The sequence below is a fragment of the Vanessa tameamea genome, chromosome 26 (assembly GCF_037043105.1).
Source record: "Vanessa tameamea isolate UH-Manoa-2023 chromosome 26, ilVanTame1 primary haplotype, whole genome shotgun sequence".
Lineage (NCBI taxonomy): Eukaryota > Metazoa > Arthropoda > Insecta > Lepidoptera > Nymphalidae > Vanessa > Vanessa tameamea.
Genome location: NC_087334.1, coordinates 6,621,203 through 6,637,720, shown reverse-complemented (window position 1 = coordinate 6,637,720; position 16,518 = coordinate 6,621,203). Strand labels below are relative to the sequence as shown.

Genomic DNA, 16,518 nt, shown 5'->3' with positions numbered 1-16,518 from the left:
GTTAATATATATCCATCGTGTATTGGCTTCCTTGGATTTGTATGACGTAAATAATGACCTAGATGGTGTTAAGGGGTTTACTGTGAATCAGATACTCATCATAAACTCAACATAAATCCAACTGAAATAAAAATCAGATTTTAGAAATGGTATTTTATTTTATTTATTATTAGGATCAAGAAATTCAGATCACTGCAACTGTTTATGTAGACTGTTTGTGTATATCTGGAGACAAAAAATTGTTCTTTTCACAGATAAAATAAACGATTAAGATCCTTAAATATCTAACCAAGGAGGTTGTTATTATCCGTAACAATAATTTAAATAATATGTCGTATCAATATAATAAGCAAGAAATTGAAAACTGCAACCACAATGAAACAGGGCATCGTCACCCATTCACTCAGTATGAATGGATCTGGTCATTCACCGGACAAGTGGCTAAGTCAACAGATAACAAGATGATTGTTCACGTAGCCGCGACGTGATAAGTTTTTCTTAACACTCGCCACCAATAGAACGATTGAAAAAAAGAAAAAATAAAAATACCAGCGACGATACAAAAAGAAAAATATTGTTAATGCAAGATATCGCCCGACGCCAAAACCGTTGACAATTTGTTCAACCGTGCGTGTCGGCTGCCGAACAGGTTGATCGTTTTTCATCGAGGCACGGGTGACCCTGTGTACCGATGCGTGGCTTTCCTAGATGATAGTTAAAAAATCACAGCTGGATTAAAATAATTGTCATTTAACGGTAACGCCGAGAGGTAAATTATTGTTGATAATTTTAATTGAATCGTTTAAAAAAATCGAACGCTGTTCTTTTTGTTCATACTTAACTTGCGTTTTGTAAATATTTGTTACAATTATTACTTTCGTTGATTATGATTGGTTGATAGAGTTTTTTTTTATGTTGTAAAAAAATGCTCATTGGTCATTAAAGCGTCGTCGGCACCCATCGACCAATTAGAATTTACAAGAGTCAGGCGCGCAATATTGATTAGCGTTTAAGAATCTATAGGTAAGTTCTATAATTAAACTCTGACTTGTTCATCTTTTGAATAGAATTGTAAGTAGCATGGCAATAAATAATTTAATTTGATTTTGGGGAAACTAATCTAAGTACCCAGAGGAACCAAAATGTTTACTCCTCATCGTAATCTCAATTGACCCAATAATAAAATCACTTGGACGAATTTACTTGTGTTAAGACCACTTTTGATGCAGTATGTTACGTTTCTACAAATGTACCACGGTTCTTCTACCGATCTTTAGTGGAGGCCGTTGCAGATAAATGAACGCCGAAATTCCAAAGGAAACGTACAGATTTTCTCAAAATATTTCTATCTCTGTCAACCTCGAATTGAATTATAAACACAAGGACATAAAAATGTTTTCATTAACTTGAGTTTTTTTTTTTTAAAGAAATTGTTAGACGAGCCGTGAATGTGCCAGTTGATAAGTGGTCACCACCATCACAGACATTAGGACCGTAAGTAATTTGAATCATTCTTTATAAATAATATATGATTAGTGTGTGGTACCCAGACGGGTTTGCACGAAGCCCTACCACCAAGTCAGCTGATCGACTAATGACTTTAAAGCTATGAGTGTGCTCTCTCAGACAATGATATAAAATTATAAATTCAATTATTAACTCGCAGACTAGTTATAATTAAAAGTAAATATATCGAGTCTGGGACGTGCAAGCATGCTGTCTGTCCGTCCCGGGATTTATTTTAAATGTATATCCATCATTTATCGTTTAAACAATAAAAAATAAAAATCTTTAATTACTTGGAAGGTATTCGGAATGATCTAGAATGCTTCTCAGTCTGATATTTATAAAAACTTTTTTTTTTTAATAGTAATAATATTCTAAAGTGAGACTGGTGTTTACATCTTCGACTCGCTTTAAGTAATTTTGTTATAAAATTCTGTCATTATAAATTCAAGTTGCATTCAAGTCTGTAAGAAAATAATGTTTTATTTAAGGAATTAATTACTTATTTACCTAATTACTTATTTTCTTACTTCAATTTTAGAAAACTTTTCGATCGCGGAATATTTTATTTTCAATATCATTTAATTTATAATGAATTTAATATAATTGCTATTATTAATTTGCCAATTACAAAACAATAAAATTAATATTTCTATGATATAGTTTATAGTTTTTTCATAAAATTGTATTTATGTTAAGTTAGGTTGAATCTATAAATAAATGTTATCAGGGAAATTAAATACACTTCAAAGAAATAAAAATCTTATTTATTTAACAATAAATTTAATTTACAATATATAGGCAAGTGTAAAGAAATAGCTTATCAAAAATTGGGATAAAGGTTATGTTTTATTTAATGTTTTTATTAAAGAGATATTTGTGCAATATATGTTTAAACTTTCCCTTTTGTAATATCCGTAAGTATTCAAATATATTTATATAACAATAGGCTCTGATTATTTTAGGAAAATATAAAATTACAAAGCTATGACTTTCAGCGCTGAAGCGCTTCGCGAGATTTAACTATTATAAATAGAAATGAAGCAAATGAAATCTGTGCATGCTGTGATTAAATCATTCATTGGTTGATAAATACTCTTCGGTGGGTCTCGTTTTAAGAAATTAACATAGGCGATTAATTTAGCGTTTTAAAATGTCAAGCCATCGTTAATTTTAAATAAAAACAAATGCACGGTTCATACGAATGCTGTAAACTGGTTTAGCTGTCGTAACAATTGCTTTTTTTTTTGAGAAAAAAAAAGAATTCGAATTTCGAATGTTCGCATCGCAATTAAAACATCGTTACATAATGTGTGTATCCTTTTATATAATTTAAATGAGTATTACCTTTGTAATACTGTTATTATTCAAAATTATCAATAATATTATTGTATTGGAAGATACATATGTAACAAATTTTTAATTAAAAGCAGCATGGAAGACTGATAAACGTAAGTTAACAACAGCCTCATAATTGTTTCTGTAAGAAATGCAGCTGCCAACAATTGACTTAGAATAAATAATGTATGTTCATTGAATACCTATTCGAAACAGTTTCAGGGTATACATAACAACATAACATTAGCAGCCTGTAAATTTCCCACTGCTGGGCTAAAGCCTCCTCTCCCTTTGAGGAGGACATTTAAACTCAGCGGTGCTCACCTGGCTTTGACCCGCAATCATCGATTAAGATGCTTGCGTTTTTACCAATTAACCATCTCGGCTCATGTAATAAGGCGATAAAACATAATTATATTATTTTTTATAAAGTAGTTGGTAGGGTAGCCCGTCTGGATAGGTACCAACCACTCATCAGGTATTCATCGTGGCGCATTAGCAATAAGGAATGGTTAGTATTTCTCACAGCGTAAATGTCTATGGGTGGTGGTGACCACTAAACATCAGGCGGTCATTGGCCTATCCGCCTACCTACTACAAAAATAAGACCCCTAGGCGTCTTCTATATAAAAAAAAAATCTCCTATAAAGTCTTAATTTGAATTCAACGCGCTGCTCTACCTATATGCTCTATCGAAATAAATGAACACAAGATTGCTTTGAGCTCAGGACTATTTCCCATTCGTGTGTCCAGAGCCACATTAACTCTGTTATGTTTAGATTTACAACAAGTCACTTTGACATATTTGCGCGGCGAGTTAACAGTGGCGGTGTAATTAAAGTTTAAGATAACGGCTGATGATCGTGGAAGCATCCCGATCGGTTGAGGATGCTGGGATAATAATTACAGTGTTGTTATTTTAAATGTTTATTTCATTTAGTTTCCTTTTTGGTGATTGGATTTTATTTTTTAATTAAAATGCTTCGTTTAAGATAAAAACATTTATATTTATAAATGGGCAATTTCTTTACAAATTTTATTCCTAATTTAAATTTGTAATGCTAGCGTAAGCACGCATGCACATAGCCGCAAGTGATTCTTATAAGTATATTATATACTAGCGACCCGCCCTGGCTTCCTACGGGTGGAATTAATTCATAAAAATAATGAGTGCGTTTAGCAAGAAAATGTAGGTAATTATAATAATTTTATATCGTTTATTCATTAGTATAAATATGTATGACATAAATGAGAAATATGGATGATTGCTTATGGATGATTTTAGCAGTTACACCGACCCGACCGGAAATAGTTCAGGTGCACCAACGGCTTTGCTCGCTTTGCGAGGTACGGGATTGTACACACTACCAACTTCCAGACTTTGGGCTGCGACTGAGAATTTTTCGACGGAAAAGCCCAATTAAACTTTTTATCGGCCTGACCTAGGGACTGAAGTCAAAATCTCGGGATCTGCGGCCTTATATCAAGGCACTACGACCAACGAGGCAGTAAAATTAAATAAATAATAAATATTACATATTGTATAAATATAATACATAGATTGAAGTTATATACCTAACTTTACGTACTTATTCTATTTAGAAGATCTAAGCATGCATTGGTTATACCAGAATAAGATGCAAGGAAAAAAAAATTATAAGGTTAATGAACTCACAAACATATTATAGCTTCCGATTGGAATGTAAAATGTACTATTTAAAGATCTATACTATGCGTTTTTACTCCCTATATCGAATGATAAGAGTAGTGTCTGTCTGTCGAACCAAACCTAATAGGAACGGAACTATCTCATTAAACGCATTTAAGGCATGCGCACCACAACGTTATGAGAGATATAAGAAGATAGAGGGTGCGCTAAGGTTATACAAAGACTCGATGCATAAAATAATAATTTATGATTAATTCAGAGTACACAGAAAAAAAATTATAAATATCATATGCGTTGCTGAATTCTGAGCACGAAGTCACTAGGAAATAATTCAACTCTTTGCTGTTGTTTCAGAAATCCTTATTTACTAATCAGATTAACTTTATGTGTGTGTACCATGTACGTGTGTTGGTCTTGTAGAGTCAAAATAAGATGGAACAGCTATCCGACCGGAGTTAATTGAGACTCATAAAATGTAAATATACTTTTACTGGTAAGGTTTTGTAGAAATTCATTTTGGTAAGTCCTACCCACTTATCGTATATTCACCGCCAAATAGTAATAATTAGTATTGTTGGGTTCCCTTTGAAGGATGAGTGAGCCAATATAACTACAAGCACAATGTGCATAACTTCGTGGTCCTCAAGGTTGATGACGCGTTGTCGATGTAAGAAATAGTTTAAATTAAATACGACACCGATTTCTATTGGCCGTGGTGACCTCTCCACACAATAAAGAGGCCATTTTCCCGTTTGACTACCAATTGTATAAAAAATAAAACCTATATAATATAACTTGAATGTTAAAATGAAACTAAATAAAAAAATATTCAATAATAATAATATAAATCTGATAGCCCATGTTTAAATATCTCTGTTTCATAATAAAATATCTCTGTTACGTTCAAACCAATCCACGTGATTTAAAAAAAAAATAGCTCATCAAGAAATAGGATAAAGGTTTAAATAAAATTAATAAATTAACATAGAATAATATTTTTGAACTGCATAATGAAAAATATGTGAATATAGCATCGTATAGCAAACGCTGCACTGGACGATCAGCTTTACTAACGCAACTTACGCATTGATGCGGGATGAAGTGAATATAACTCGAGGCATAGCTTAGTTTTTACAAATACTGCTTTACAAGTTTTTCGCGGAATAAGATTCTTTTATATGAGTAAAAGGTGACTGTAAAAAACATAAACGTAATACTTGTTAGTTCTTCTTATAAATAAATCAAGATTAAATCTTATTCTGAACTCGGTATTACATAACGCATAAAGTTTCGTTTCGTTGATAGAAATTAATTGTATTAGTAATCAAAATATGGCTCATCGATTCTAGTCTAGTAAACAAGTTAGTTAAAAAATTACAGTTATGAACTTTTATTGGAGATCTGTCTATTCTATTTTTTAAAATGTTGTTTTGCCGGCAATTTGTTTTTTTTTTTATGGTAAGTGGTCATAAATTCCCATGTACATCAGCGCTGTAAGAAAAATTAACCATTCCTTACATCACCTATGCGCCACCAACCTTGGGAGCTAAGATGTTATTTCCCTCATGCTCGTTAAACTAGCTCACTCATCCACTCAAGTCAAACTCAAATTCCTTTATTCAATATAGAAGCATTATACTTACTTATTGATAGTCAAATTAACACTACCACCGGTTCGGAAAAGGAAACACCCTGACCTGAGAAGAACCGGCGAAAGAAACTCAGCGGGTCTTTTTTTTTATCAATCTAATTAAGTACATATATTGAATATGATTAGAAATAGCCAGGAGGCGATCGTTTCATCCCCAAGGTGTGCTAACAATCATAAACTCACTAATTGTATAGTATCCTTTCGCACACAAGCGTTCCTTCACATTTTTTTTTTAATTTGGCAACAGAATCATTTTGAACGCTTTCTGGAATCCTGTTGTAAAACCGTATACATTGCCCCACAAAAGAGTTACTGACTCTAAGCAGTTGAGTAACAGGAGTAACAAGTTTGTGTTTGTTCCTTATACCAATGCTAGGAGTATCACAACAATACTGAGTATTACTGTTTGACAGTAGAATATTTGATAAGTGAGTGGTGTTTAAACAGACAGGGTCGTACAAAGCTCTACCACAATTAGTAAAATAGTATTGTCTTCTTCTTCCGCACGCCAAATCATTTATGACAGAAAGAGAAATCATAATTAAACAATAATTTATGTCTTTGATTGACTACTCTAGCCTTAATTAGGTAAATATACAGTAAACTTTATTAAAATTGTACAATAAACTAATATGCACATACAACGGTAAACGTGGAATTTAATTAGGTACATATCTTATAATGAAACTCGAAGACAATTTACAAAAAACATACAATGATCAAAATTGTTTAACAGTGAAGTAAAGTATATTATTATGACTGAATCTTAATTTTTTTCTCATTTTTCATTGTTTTGTTCTGATCTTTTTTCACTCTTGTCGTGGTAAGCAATAGTAATTAATAGTTTAATTAGCATGTAGTGATTGTTTTTAAATTATTTTACATAATTTAGAATATATATAATTGTATATGTATGTAAGAATGACCTATGTAAAAATTACTAGCAAACATAATAAATAAATAAATAGTTTCTAAGCGGACAGTATTTAATCATTAAATTTCTTGTTATAATTCTTAAGAGAGAAACCCATTTGACAATTTGTTCTCGAAACAGAGTATTAATTCTCTTAGCGTAAGTGGACTTTAGTTTTTTTTTTTAAATGACGTTAGATGGTAAGTTTTCACTAACGCCATAGATAATGGCACTGCAAGAAATATTAACCACTCCTCACATCGACAATGCGCCATCAACTAAGATATTATGTCCCTTGTGTCTGTAGTTACACTGGCTCATTCATCCTTCAAACCGGAATACAACAATACTGAGTACTGTTGTTTGGCGGTAGAATATCTGATGAGGGGTGGTACCTACCCAGACGGGCTTGCACAAAGCCCTACCACCAAGTTAAGAGAATAAGACTACGTCAAAGTACTAAGTACGTTACTTAATACAAAGTTACTTTCAACACATACTTAACAGTATAAATTATAAGATATTAATTTAAAATTATCTAGACTAACCTTAATGGGTGGAGCGTAATCAACCGCCATCATACAGTCACTGTTTACTCCCGCCTCCGTCTTTATCATGGGCGCGCCGTGGTACAGTTGCCCCATTTGGTGGTGGTGCATACCACCCTCCCCGCGGCTGTACCACGTGGTGTACATCCCGCAGCTCTGTTCGCAACAGTCACTCATAAATACCGCATTTTATCACAAACACTTGAAAACATTTCAATCTAGTTACACTTTTATATCTGCTATCATGTTAATTTTAATTTGAAAATAAATTATTAATTTATTTAAGTTCAAGTCATTGTTATGATATTCACTTTAACACAGTTCACTTATCCGATTACATTTATAATACGAACACTAACAATTATTAATAATAATAAGAATTATTAAATAATATGTTTATAAAACGGCACTGTTCAATTGAATTGAATCCATTTAAATTATTATTTGAATTATTAATATAGTTAATTGATATTAATATTGCACTAAGTACATCTCATGACGGGTATATTTTTTTTATTGTAAATTTAATAGCGACGCATTCGTCCGAGTTTATTCTTTCCAGCATCTGAAACAATATACATAGCATTATTAACATACGCAGTACCGACGCATACCTTCGGTTATAAGGCTTGAAAGATTTTGTTGTAGGTAAATTTAACGTCATTCGGATGATTCTTAGCAATAGTTTGATTTTTTACATCATTGTTAATTTTCGGCCTCTCGGCCTTTTTTATTAGTGTCTTATAAAATTAAAAAAATATTTATTTTAATCGTTTGACTTTGGAACGGGCAACTCGTAACCAATATAATGAAAAAGCCCGCCTCTGAGCGTTGCCGTCTTTACGATAGGGTACATGGGGAACGTGCCCCGGGCCCCCATCCTGAGAGGGCCCCGAAGAACCAACAATTTACCAAATTAAACCAAAAAATATCAAAAGGGCCCCAAATTCATAGGTGCCCAAGTTCAATTCGGCTCTGTCTCTGAGGCAAAGACTGTATTAATTTTAATTATTTTAGTTATTGTTAATCTCCAGAACTAATAATCTAATTCTAAAAAAAAAGACCCTGGTAGAAATTTATATTATTCGTGAGTGTTACAGGGTATAAATTATATTTATATCATATCATTTTCTATATTAATTCCCTGTGTAAAACCGATAGTCCGATATGTATGTACATATAGGGGACCATCGACCCACTCGATCACAATCAAAATATACTTTATTCAAGTAGGCTTTTACAAGCACTTTTGAATCGCCATTTAACAAACTATTTAAAGTAAAGCTACCACCGGTTCGGAATGTCGATTCTACCGAGAAGAACCGGCAAGAAACTCAGTAAATAGTTACTCTTTTTCAACATCTACTTATAACAAGCGTTCATAACTGTATTAATATAGTTGTAGTAGCAAATTATTAGAAAATATATACCCAGTAGGTATTCAAAATAATTTACATCATACACCTACATACATATATTCTACACTCTTTCATAGTATCTAAGTTTATATATAAATATAGTAATTAAGATTACATATTGAATGCACTAGGTTCTACTATTACGGAATTAAAAAAACATCTGTGTCAGAATACCTTTTGACACGTGTATGTTACAATATTAAAAAAAAAAAATTAAAAATGTTATCTGTATAGTTAATCGTCGAAATATGACATAAGGATTGAACAGAAAATATCGGAGCGATAACTTAATCATACCCGGAATACCTCAAAAGTCGTCCAAACATAATTTAATTTAAACACAGTTTTAAGGCTATCTTTACAGAAATTAACCTGATCTTTAACTAGACGTCTTTAAGAACACCATGCACAACGAAGGTACATTGATAAGCTATTATAAACTTTAATACCAGTGCTTAAGAACGTTAATTGCGTATTTAACAAGGATTTCCGTAGTTAGCGGTCATAGAATTGCAAATGGTCTTACTAAACCTCACCATATAGAGGCTTGTTATCGCATCCTCTAGGGTTCAATAACCGGTAAGCCACGCCCCTAGACACGCCCAGGCGCTCCGCCCATTGATATTTTGGCAGATCTCTCTCATGCATAATAACCGTTAATACCTACTTTTTAAAAGAGTTTTAAGCGAGACTTGTATGGAAAAATTATACTTTAATAATTGAAAGATGGACCTTTATATAAAGATGCTACTTCTTATATATAAAGATTTCGCCATTTATATTGTTCTCAGAGTATTTATATATATAGATAGAGGGTGGCACTACAAAATAACTAAAAAGAAAACGAGCCAACTTTATCATCTTGGTGTGCGTGACAGCTACGCTTGACACTCCCCAAACGTCATACTACTTTGGTTGTGTGCGTTTTCTTAGAGGACAACCGTTGGCCACTAATTTTTGAGACGTATAAATAATAAAAGACTTGATATAATATTATAATATTGTGGTTATATACAAGTTATACAACCGACTACGTCCGTGCGATTTTATTGATAAATACATTTCTGAGTGTCCTGAAAACTTTCATTAAATATGGATAATCTTGTCAAATTTCGGGAAATTCTATTAAAAAATGATCAAACAATAGACGATGTATGTATATTTAGTATATATAAAATATATATGTAGAGCATATATATGTATTATATGTGTAAAGAATTGTGATAACGAAACGCCTGAAATTGATTTATATGATTGTGAAGACGATGAAGCCATAAGCTGACGTCACAACGTAATTTAAAAAACATTTAAATACACGAAATATATCCCAATATAAAGTATAATAATATAATAAAAAGGGTAGCCGATAGCTTTAACAATATATTAAAATCACTTATCTGTACTAATACGAATGTCTGTCTGTTTGTTACACTAAATCACAGTACGCCAAGGAAGAACATAGGCTACTTTTTGTACATAAAACTTCCCTCCCTTTTAGACACGAGGGCAAAGTCTCGGTTGAAAACTATTCCCTATAATACTTTATTCAATATTCCCTTATAAGCAACTTTAAATCATCATTTTAATAAATTATATTAAATTTATAGCAAGTCACTTCTATCTTAAAAAGCCGTAGAATAAAATTGGTGATATTCCTTGTACGGCACACACGAATTAAGCATTTTTACATCGCCACGAACTTTAAGAACTTTGGGAACTGAAGTTATTGAACTGACTCATTCAAATCACACAATAATTCTATGTGTTGTTTTCTGGCGGTATCTTAGAACTAAACCATATAAGTTAATACACCATAAAATAGAAAATAGAATTTAAAATGATTTATTTTATTTTTATACTAGCCTTATAGAAACAATTAAAAAACTTAAAGCTGAAATATGTCCAGGCTCTGACAACATCACAAACGAAGCGATAATAACTATAAAAGCAAATATTATACTATTGTATATAAAAGGAGACCCCAAGAATGTTGAAAATTATAGACCAATCAGCCTACTACCCAGCCTCTACAAATTGTTCTCTACAATTATAAACAAAAGAATAACTACAACACTAGAAACAAAACAACCGGTAGAGCAAGCGGGCTTTAGGAAAGGTTTTTCAACAATCGACCACATCCACATAATTGAGCTAGTCAAAGAAAAGTACCAAGAACAGCAGAGAACTCTATATTTGACTTTTGTTGATTACCAAAAAGCTTTCGACTCCGTTTACACAATAGCATATGGGAAAACTTGGTAGAGCAAGGAGTGGAGGAAGTATACATAAAAGCCATTCAAAGTATATATAATAACAATAAAGGTAGGAACAAACTCGAGACAATCGGCCCACGACAATTTTCCTATAAAAAAAGGAGTAAGAAAGGGAGACCCACTTTTTCCCATACTATTTATATCAATCCTGGAAAATATAATTAGTGAGCTGGATTGGCATAAACTAGGACTCTATATAAAAGGTAATTATTTAAGTCATCTTAGGTTCGCAGACGACCTAGTCCTTCTATCAGAGACAGTCGGCCAGATGCAATACATGATAGAGTCTCTACACGAAGCCAGTACTAAGGTGAGACTAGAGATGAACCTAACAAAAACCAAGGTAATGACCAACGACAGATGGAAAAAAACCCATAATTATCAATGGAGAGCCACTCGAGCATGTTGAGAAATACATTTACTTGGGAAAATTGATAAGTTTTGACAAAAACAGCGGCACACTAGAAATAGAAAGAAGGGTACAATCAACGTGGACTAAATATTGGAAACTACGAGACATATTTAAAAGTAATATGCCGATAGACATCAAAACAAAGGCACCACGTTTGACATATGGGTGCCAGACGTGGAAGTTCACCTCTGAAGCCACCCATAAAATCGGTACCTGTCAAAGAGGGCTAGAGAGAAGCACGCTCAGCATAAGGAAGATAGATAAGTAAGATATAATAAGAATACCAAAGCGACCGACGCTCTAACGCATGCACTACAACTGAAATGGAAATGGGCTGGCCATGTCGCGAGATATAAAGATGAAACATGGACCGCTAGAGTGACATCGTGGAAGGGCCCGACGGGCCAGAGAAGCCGAGGTAGACCACTAACTAGATGGGAAGATGATCTCAGATGGACAGCCGGCCCAAACTGGACTGTCTTAGCAAGAGATAGAGATGTATGGGCATCTTTGGAGGAGGCCTTTACCTTTTCTTGGTGGTAGGGTTTTGTGCAAGCCCGTCTTGGTAGGTACCACCCACTTATCAGATATTCTACCGCTAAATAACAGTACTCTGTATTGTTGTGTTCCGGTTAGAAGGGTGAGCGAGCCAGTGTAATCACAGGCACAAGGGACATAACATCTTAGTTCCCAAGGTTGGTGGCGCATAGGTGATGTAAGGAATGGTTAATATTTCTTACAGCGTTTCTGTCTATGGACAGTGGTGACCACTTACAATCAGGTGGCCCATATGCTGGTGGCCAATCAATGCCATGAAAAAAAAAATTGATCTCATTATTTTAAATATGACACTTTATATAGATACTCACATATTTTACATGTATTACTATATACTATATATTAATATGATATATGAGCTTTGACGCAAACCGAACACGTGTAAACCACGTAACGATTTATAATTAATCATAAAGATTTATTAAAATCGTTGATAGCATCAAACGCCGAGAATTAGACACTTAAGTATATTAACCGGGACATTATTGAAATTTTCATCTTGACTGGTGGAATTATAACATAACATTAACAGCCTGTAAATTTCCGACTGCTGGGCTAAAGCCTTCTTTTCCTTTGAGGAGAAGTTTTGGAGCATATTCCACCACGCTGCTCCAATGCAGGATACACATGTGGCAGAATTTTGTTGAACCGCCGAGCGGGAGATGAATTATAAACACAAATAAAGCACATGAAAATTCAGTGGTGCTTGCCTGGGATTGAACCCGCAATCACCGGTTAAGATGCACGCGTTCTAACCACAGGACCATCTCGGCTCGTGAGGTGGAATTATATGTACATATGGTACATACAATTGGCTACCACTATACCACCCAAAAGTATATTGGCATGGTTAAGTGTAACTTCATGGATTATGGACATAAATACTTAATTACGATTGGTAGTGGAAAAATATGGGATGTTTGATATTACAGTGCCAATTTCTATGGGCGGTAGTGCCCACAAACCATCAGCTGTCCCGTTTGTCAGTCTGCCTAACTATTTTAAATAAAAATATAAAATTGGAATGGAAACATCCGTAATATAGATACATTTATTTGATGTTGTTTAATGTATGTTATGCTAAGCTGGCAATACGAGAATTTATTTTATATCGTACTAAATAAATATCGTACGTAATAAACTATGGTATATTAAGGCGAGGTCTGTCGTTGACAAAGCATCGCGGCTGACTGGTCGGTGTATACTGGAATTGCTCATTTTGAGCGCATATTATGAGTTTCGATTTTAGGCTTTTTAGTAAGCAAGTAATATTAAACACGATGGTATATTTTTCAATGGATTGTTGTTATTCTAAAGTACAAAATGAGTTCTAAAATGGTCAAAGTCCAGTCCAGTACAAACCTAATCATTGTTGTTGAGGATAGTTTGCAATTTTTCGTGTTTCAATTCTTTCATATAAAATCTCAAAGGATTTGTTAATATTTTTTTATGTCATAAACGTTTTTAAAATGCACGTAAAATTATGTTTGGACGTTGTCGCGGTTTTTCTAAGGCCATTTCGTATTCTGAGTTAACCTTAGGATCAAGCAGTCTGGTTGGTAAATATATCTTTACATAAGATAGACACGGTGAAAGGTTGTAGACCAAATTATATCACGCTATGGCACAGGGCTTAAGTAGTAACGTTGGAAATTAAGAAACACTTAAGCACAAATATGGTAGGGGAGAAGTGGCATGGAAGAACCAGTTTTCGAAACGGACCAAAAAGTATACGTTAATTGAAAAAAAATGATGTTTTTTTTCAACAATTATTATTCATTTATTAAAGATGGTAATTTAATACGAAAAAGCCTTAAATACTATAAAATCCCCTACTTATGGGAAATTAGATTTTAAATATGATTTGACAATGTACGTATAATAGTTTCGCTGTACATTGCCAACGAGATTTCGTCTCAATTAGTAATTATTTATTATTTAATTAATTTTAACGAGTTTTTTTTATTTTAATTTGAGAAAACTTAATTGATCTGAATTCTATAGTTTTTATCTGTTATGCTTAATTAATTATAAATTAACTGTATTTACTTATAGTATATAAATGTAAAAAAAACATGAATATGTAAATGAACGGTAAAACAGTTATAAGCTAAATGTAATTATTATTATTCGAAAAAAAAAAATTCAAATTTAACGCTTTATAAGATGTTATTTAATTATAATTACTATAGAATATGCCAAATACAATGTTAATATTTTATTTTTCATTGAAATTTAAAACATATTTGCCATAACTTAACCATAACAGGAAAAAAGCCAAATAAACAACATTTGACAGCAAATTGACGCGATATCATTGGTCGAGAGCTTGATTATCTATGATATTCACCATGGATTTGCGAAAAAATGGCGTTTTGAACGTCGACGAAGCTGTTATCGGAATTTTGGATGTAAAATTAAAGTGGAAATAAATAGTTAAATTTAATAGTGTTGTATTATAAATAAACGTATATTAATCATAAACTCTTAGTAGTGTACAATATACCGGAGTTATTAGCAAATCGCATGAAATAAATAATCTAAGGTTTGTTTATGTTTTTACTGATTTGTTCAATTTACATTTGTTATTGCAGTCGAATATTTATTATTATTGGCTTATTTTAGCAGAACATCGATTTTTGCTTTTAAATTTGTCTTTTAAATAACTTTGTCTGGTGACTAATAAATCTGTGCGGGACGAGATGTTACTGAACGGACGTGTGACACTTCTCTACCTAAATGCAGGGCACAGGGGAGATTTTCTCGCGGCGTATTCATCGGTAAGGTCAATGACGTATTTCCACATCTTAATAAAACGTGATAAATATCGTAAGCTGTTGCAGCCTAGGGCGCTTGAAGGCGAAGGAATTGAAAAGATTCTAAGTACCCTGAAACCCACAAGGGAGGCGTGGAGTTACAGGCCGACCGTCGGTACTACACGGTAGTACGCGCAAATACATGACATCCTACTGGATATGGCATGATGGTACATACCAACTGGTGGTACAATTTGGCAATCAATAATTTAATATTGAATTTCTTAATTTAGATTTATATATATACATTGATATTACTTTGATATAGACAAGCACCTATGATTTTCCATGTGCTTAATTCGTTTTTATAATTCATCTCGTACTCAGTGGTGACGGAAAACATCGTGAGGCAACCCGCGTGTATCATTTCAATGAAATTCTGTAACATTTGTATCCAATCCACGTTGGTGCAGCGTGGTGGAATTAGCTCCAAGCTGTGCCATTTAAGGGAAAGGAGGCGTTAGTCCAGCAATGGGATACCCATATACTGACTGTTACAGTTAAGTCAATAGTAAAACCTTCACGCAATTATCAAGAACATTTATAGAGTTTCAATCGGTTGAGCGATGAGCAAACTTACAGAAAACCAACCAAAACAACTGTTCTATATATAAATACACTAAGACGTGTTATTATTTATTTCAAACGGTTTCGTATTATGTATCATTTCATATAAAAACATCGCCGAAATTATAAATCGTTAATAATTAAAACAGACAATTGCGCGAATATTCCAATTAGTCGGTACTTAGCTGCGCAATAAATAATAAAAATCAAACGAAAACAACTCACCATAAATACATGTTGCGAGGAAAATATTACGTTTGACGAAGTAATATATTTCGTTTGATGATTTTATGATTTAGAATGATATTTATAACGTTTTGTAGACAATGACGAATGTAACTTCTAACTTAAGAAGATATAAAAGAACGTGTTATCCTAAATTATATATTACTAGCATCCCCTGTTTTAACCCCAAATTGGGGTTGATTTCTAAATAATCATTATTAGTACTTCCACACCATGGATAGAGCATATATTTTAAATTTCAAGTCTCTTACTTCAAAAACACAGGACTTTAATACAACTTCCAACCTCTGTTTTACCCCCATTGGGAGCGGAGTTTCGTAAAAACGCTCCATAAGGAACCTACCTGCCAAATTTCAAGTAGGTGTTATGGTTTCTGAGATTTCATGATTAATCAGTGAGTGGTATTTCGCTATTATATACATATGTACATAGATATACATAGATGATAAAAAAACGTGGACTTTCAGGCAGGATATAATATATACATATATGAATATTTAACTAACATAACTTTGTATTTTAAATGTTGAAAAATAGTAAAGAGTTTTTTGCCGGTTCTTCTCGGTAGAGTCTACATTCCTAATTGATAGATCAACTTAATAC

The 16,518-nt window shown here is 33.0% G+C and overlaps 1 protein-coding gene across 5 annotated transcripts in view; it reads right to left on the bottom strand.

Moving 5' to 3' along the window:
* Window positions 1–7,988, bottom strand: part of LOC113393854 (zinc finger protein rotund-like) — a 167,470-nt gene extending 159,482 nt beyond the window's left edge. For 3 of the 5 annotated variants that reach the window (XM_026630943.2, XM_026630945.2, XM_026630944.2), the window contains exon 1: window positions 7,626–7,988. In XM_026630943.2, coding sequence (XP_026486728.1) covers window positions 7,626–7,802 — 177 coding nt within the window. In that variant the 5' untranslated portion in view covers window positions 7,803–7,988. The remainder of the gene's footprint in view (window positions 1–7,625) is intronic. The other 2 variants (XM_026630946.2, XM_026630947.2) reach the window with 1 other exon arrangement.
* Window positions 7,989–16,518: the final 8,530 nt, after the last annotated feature.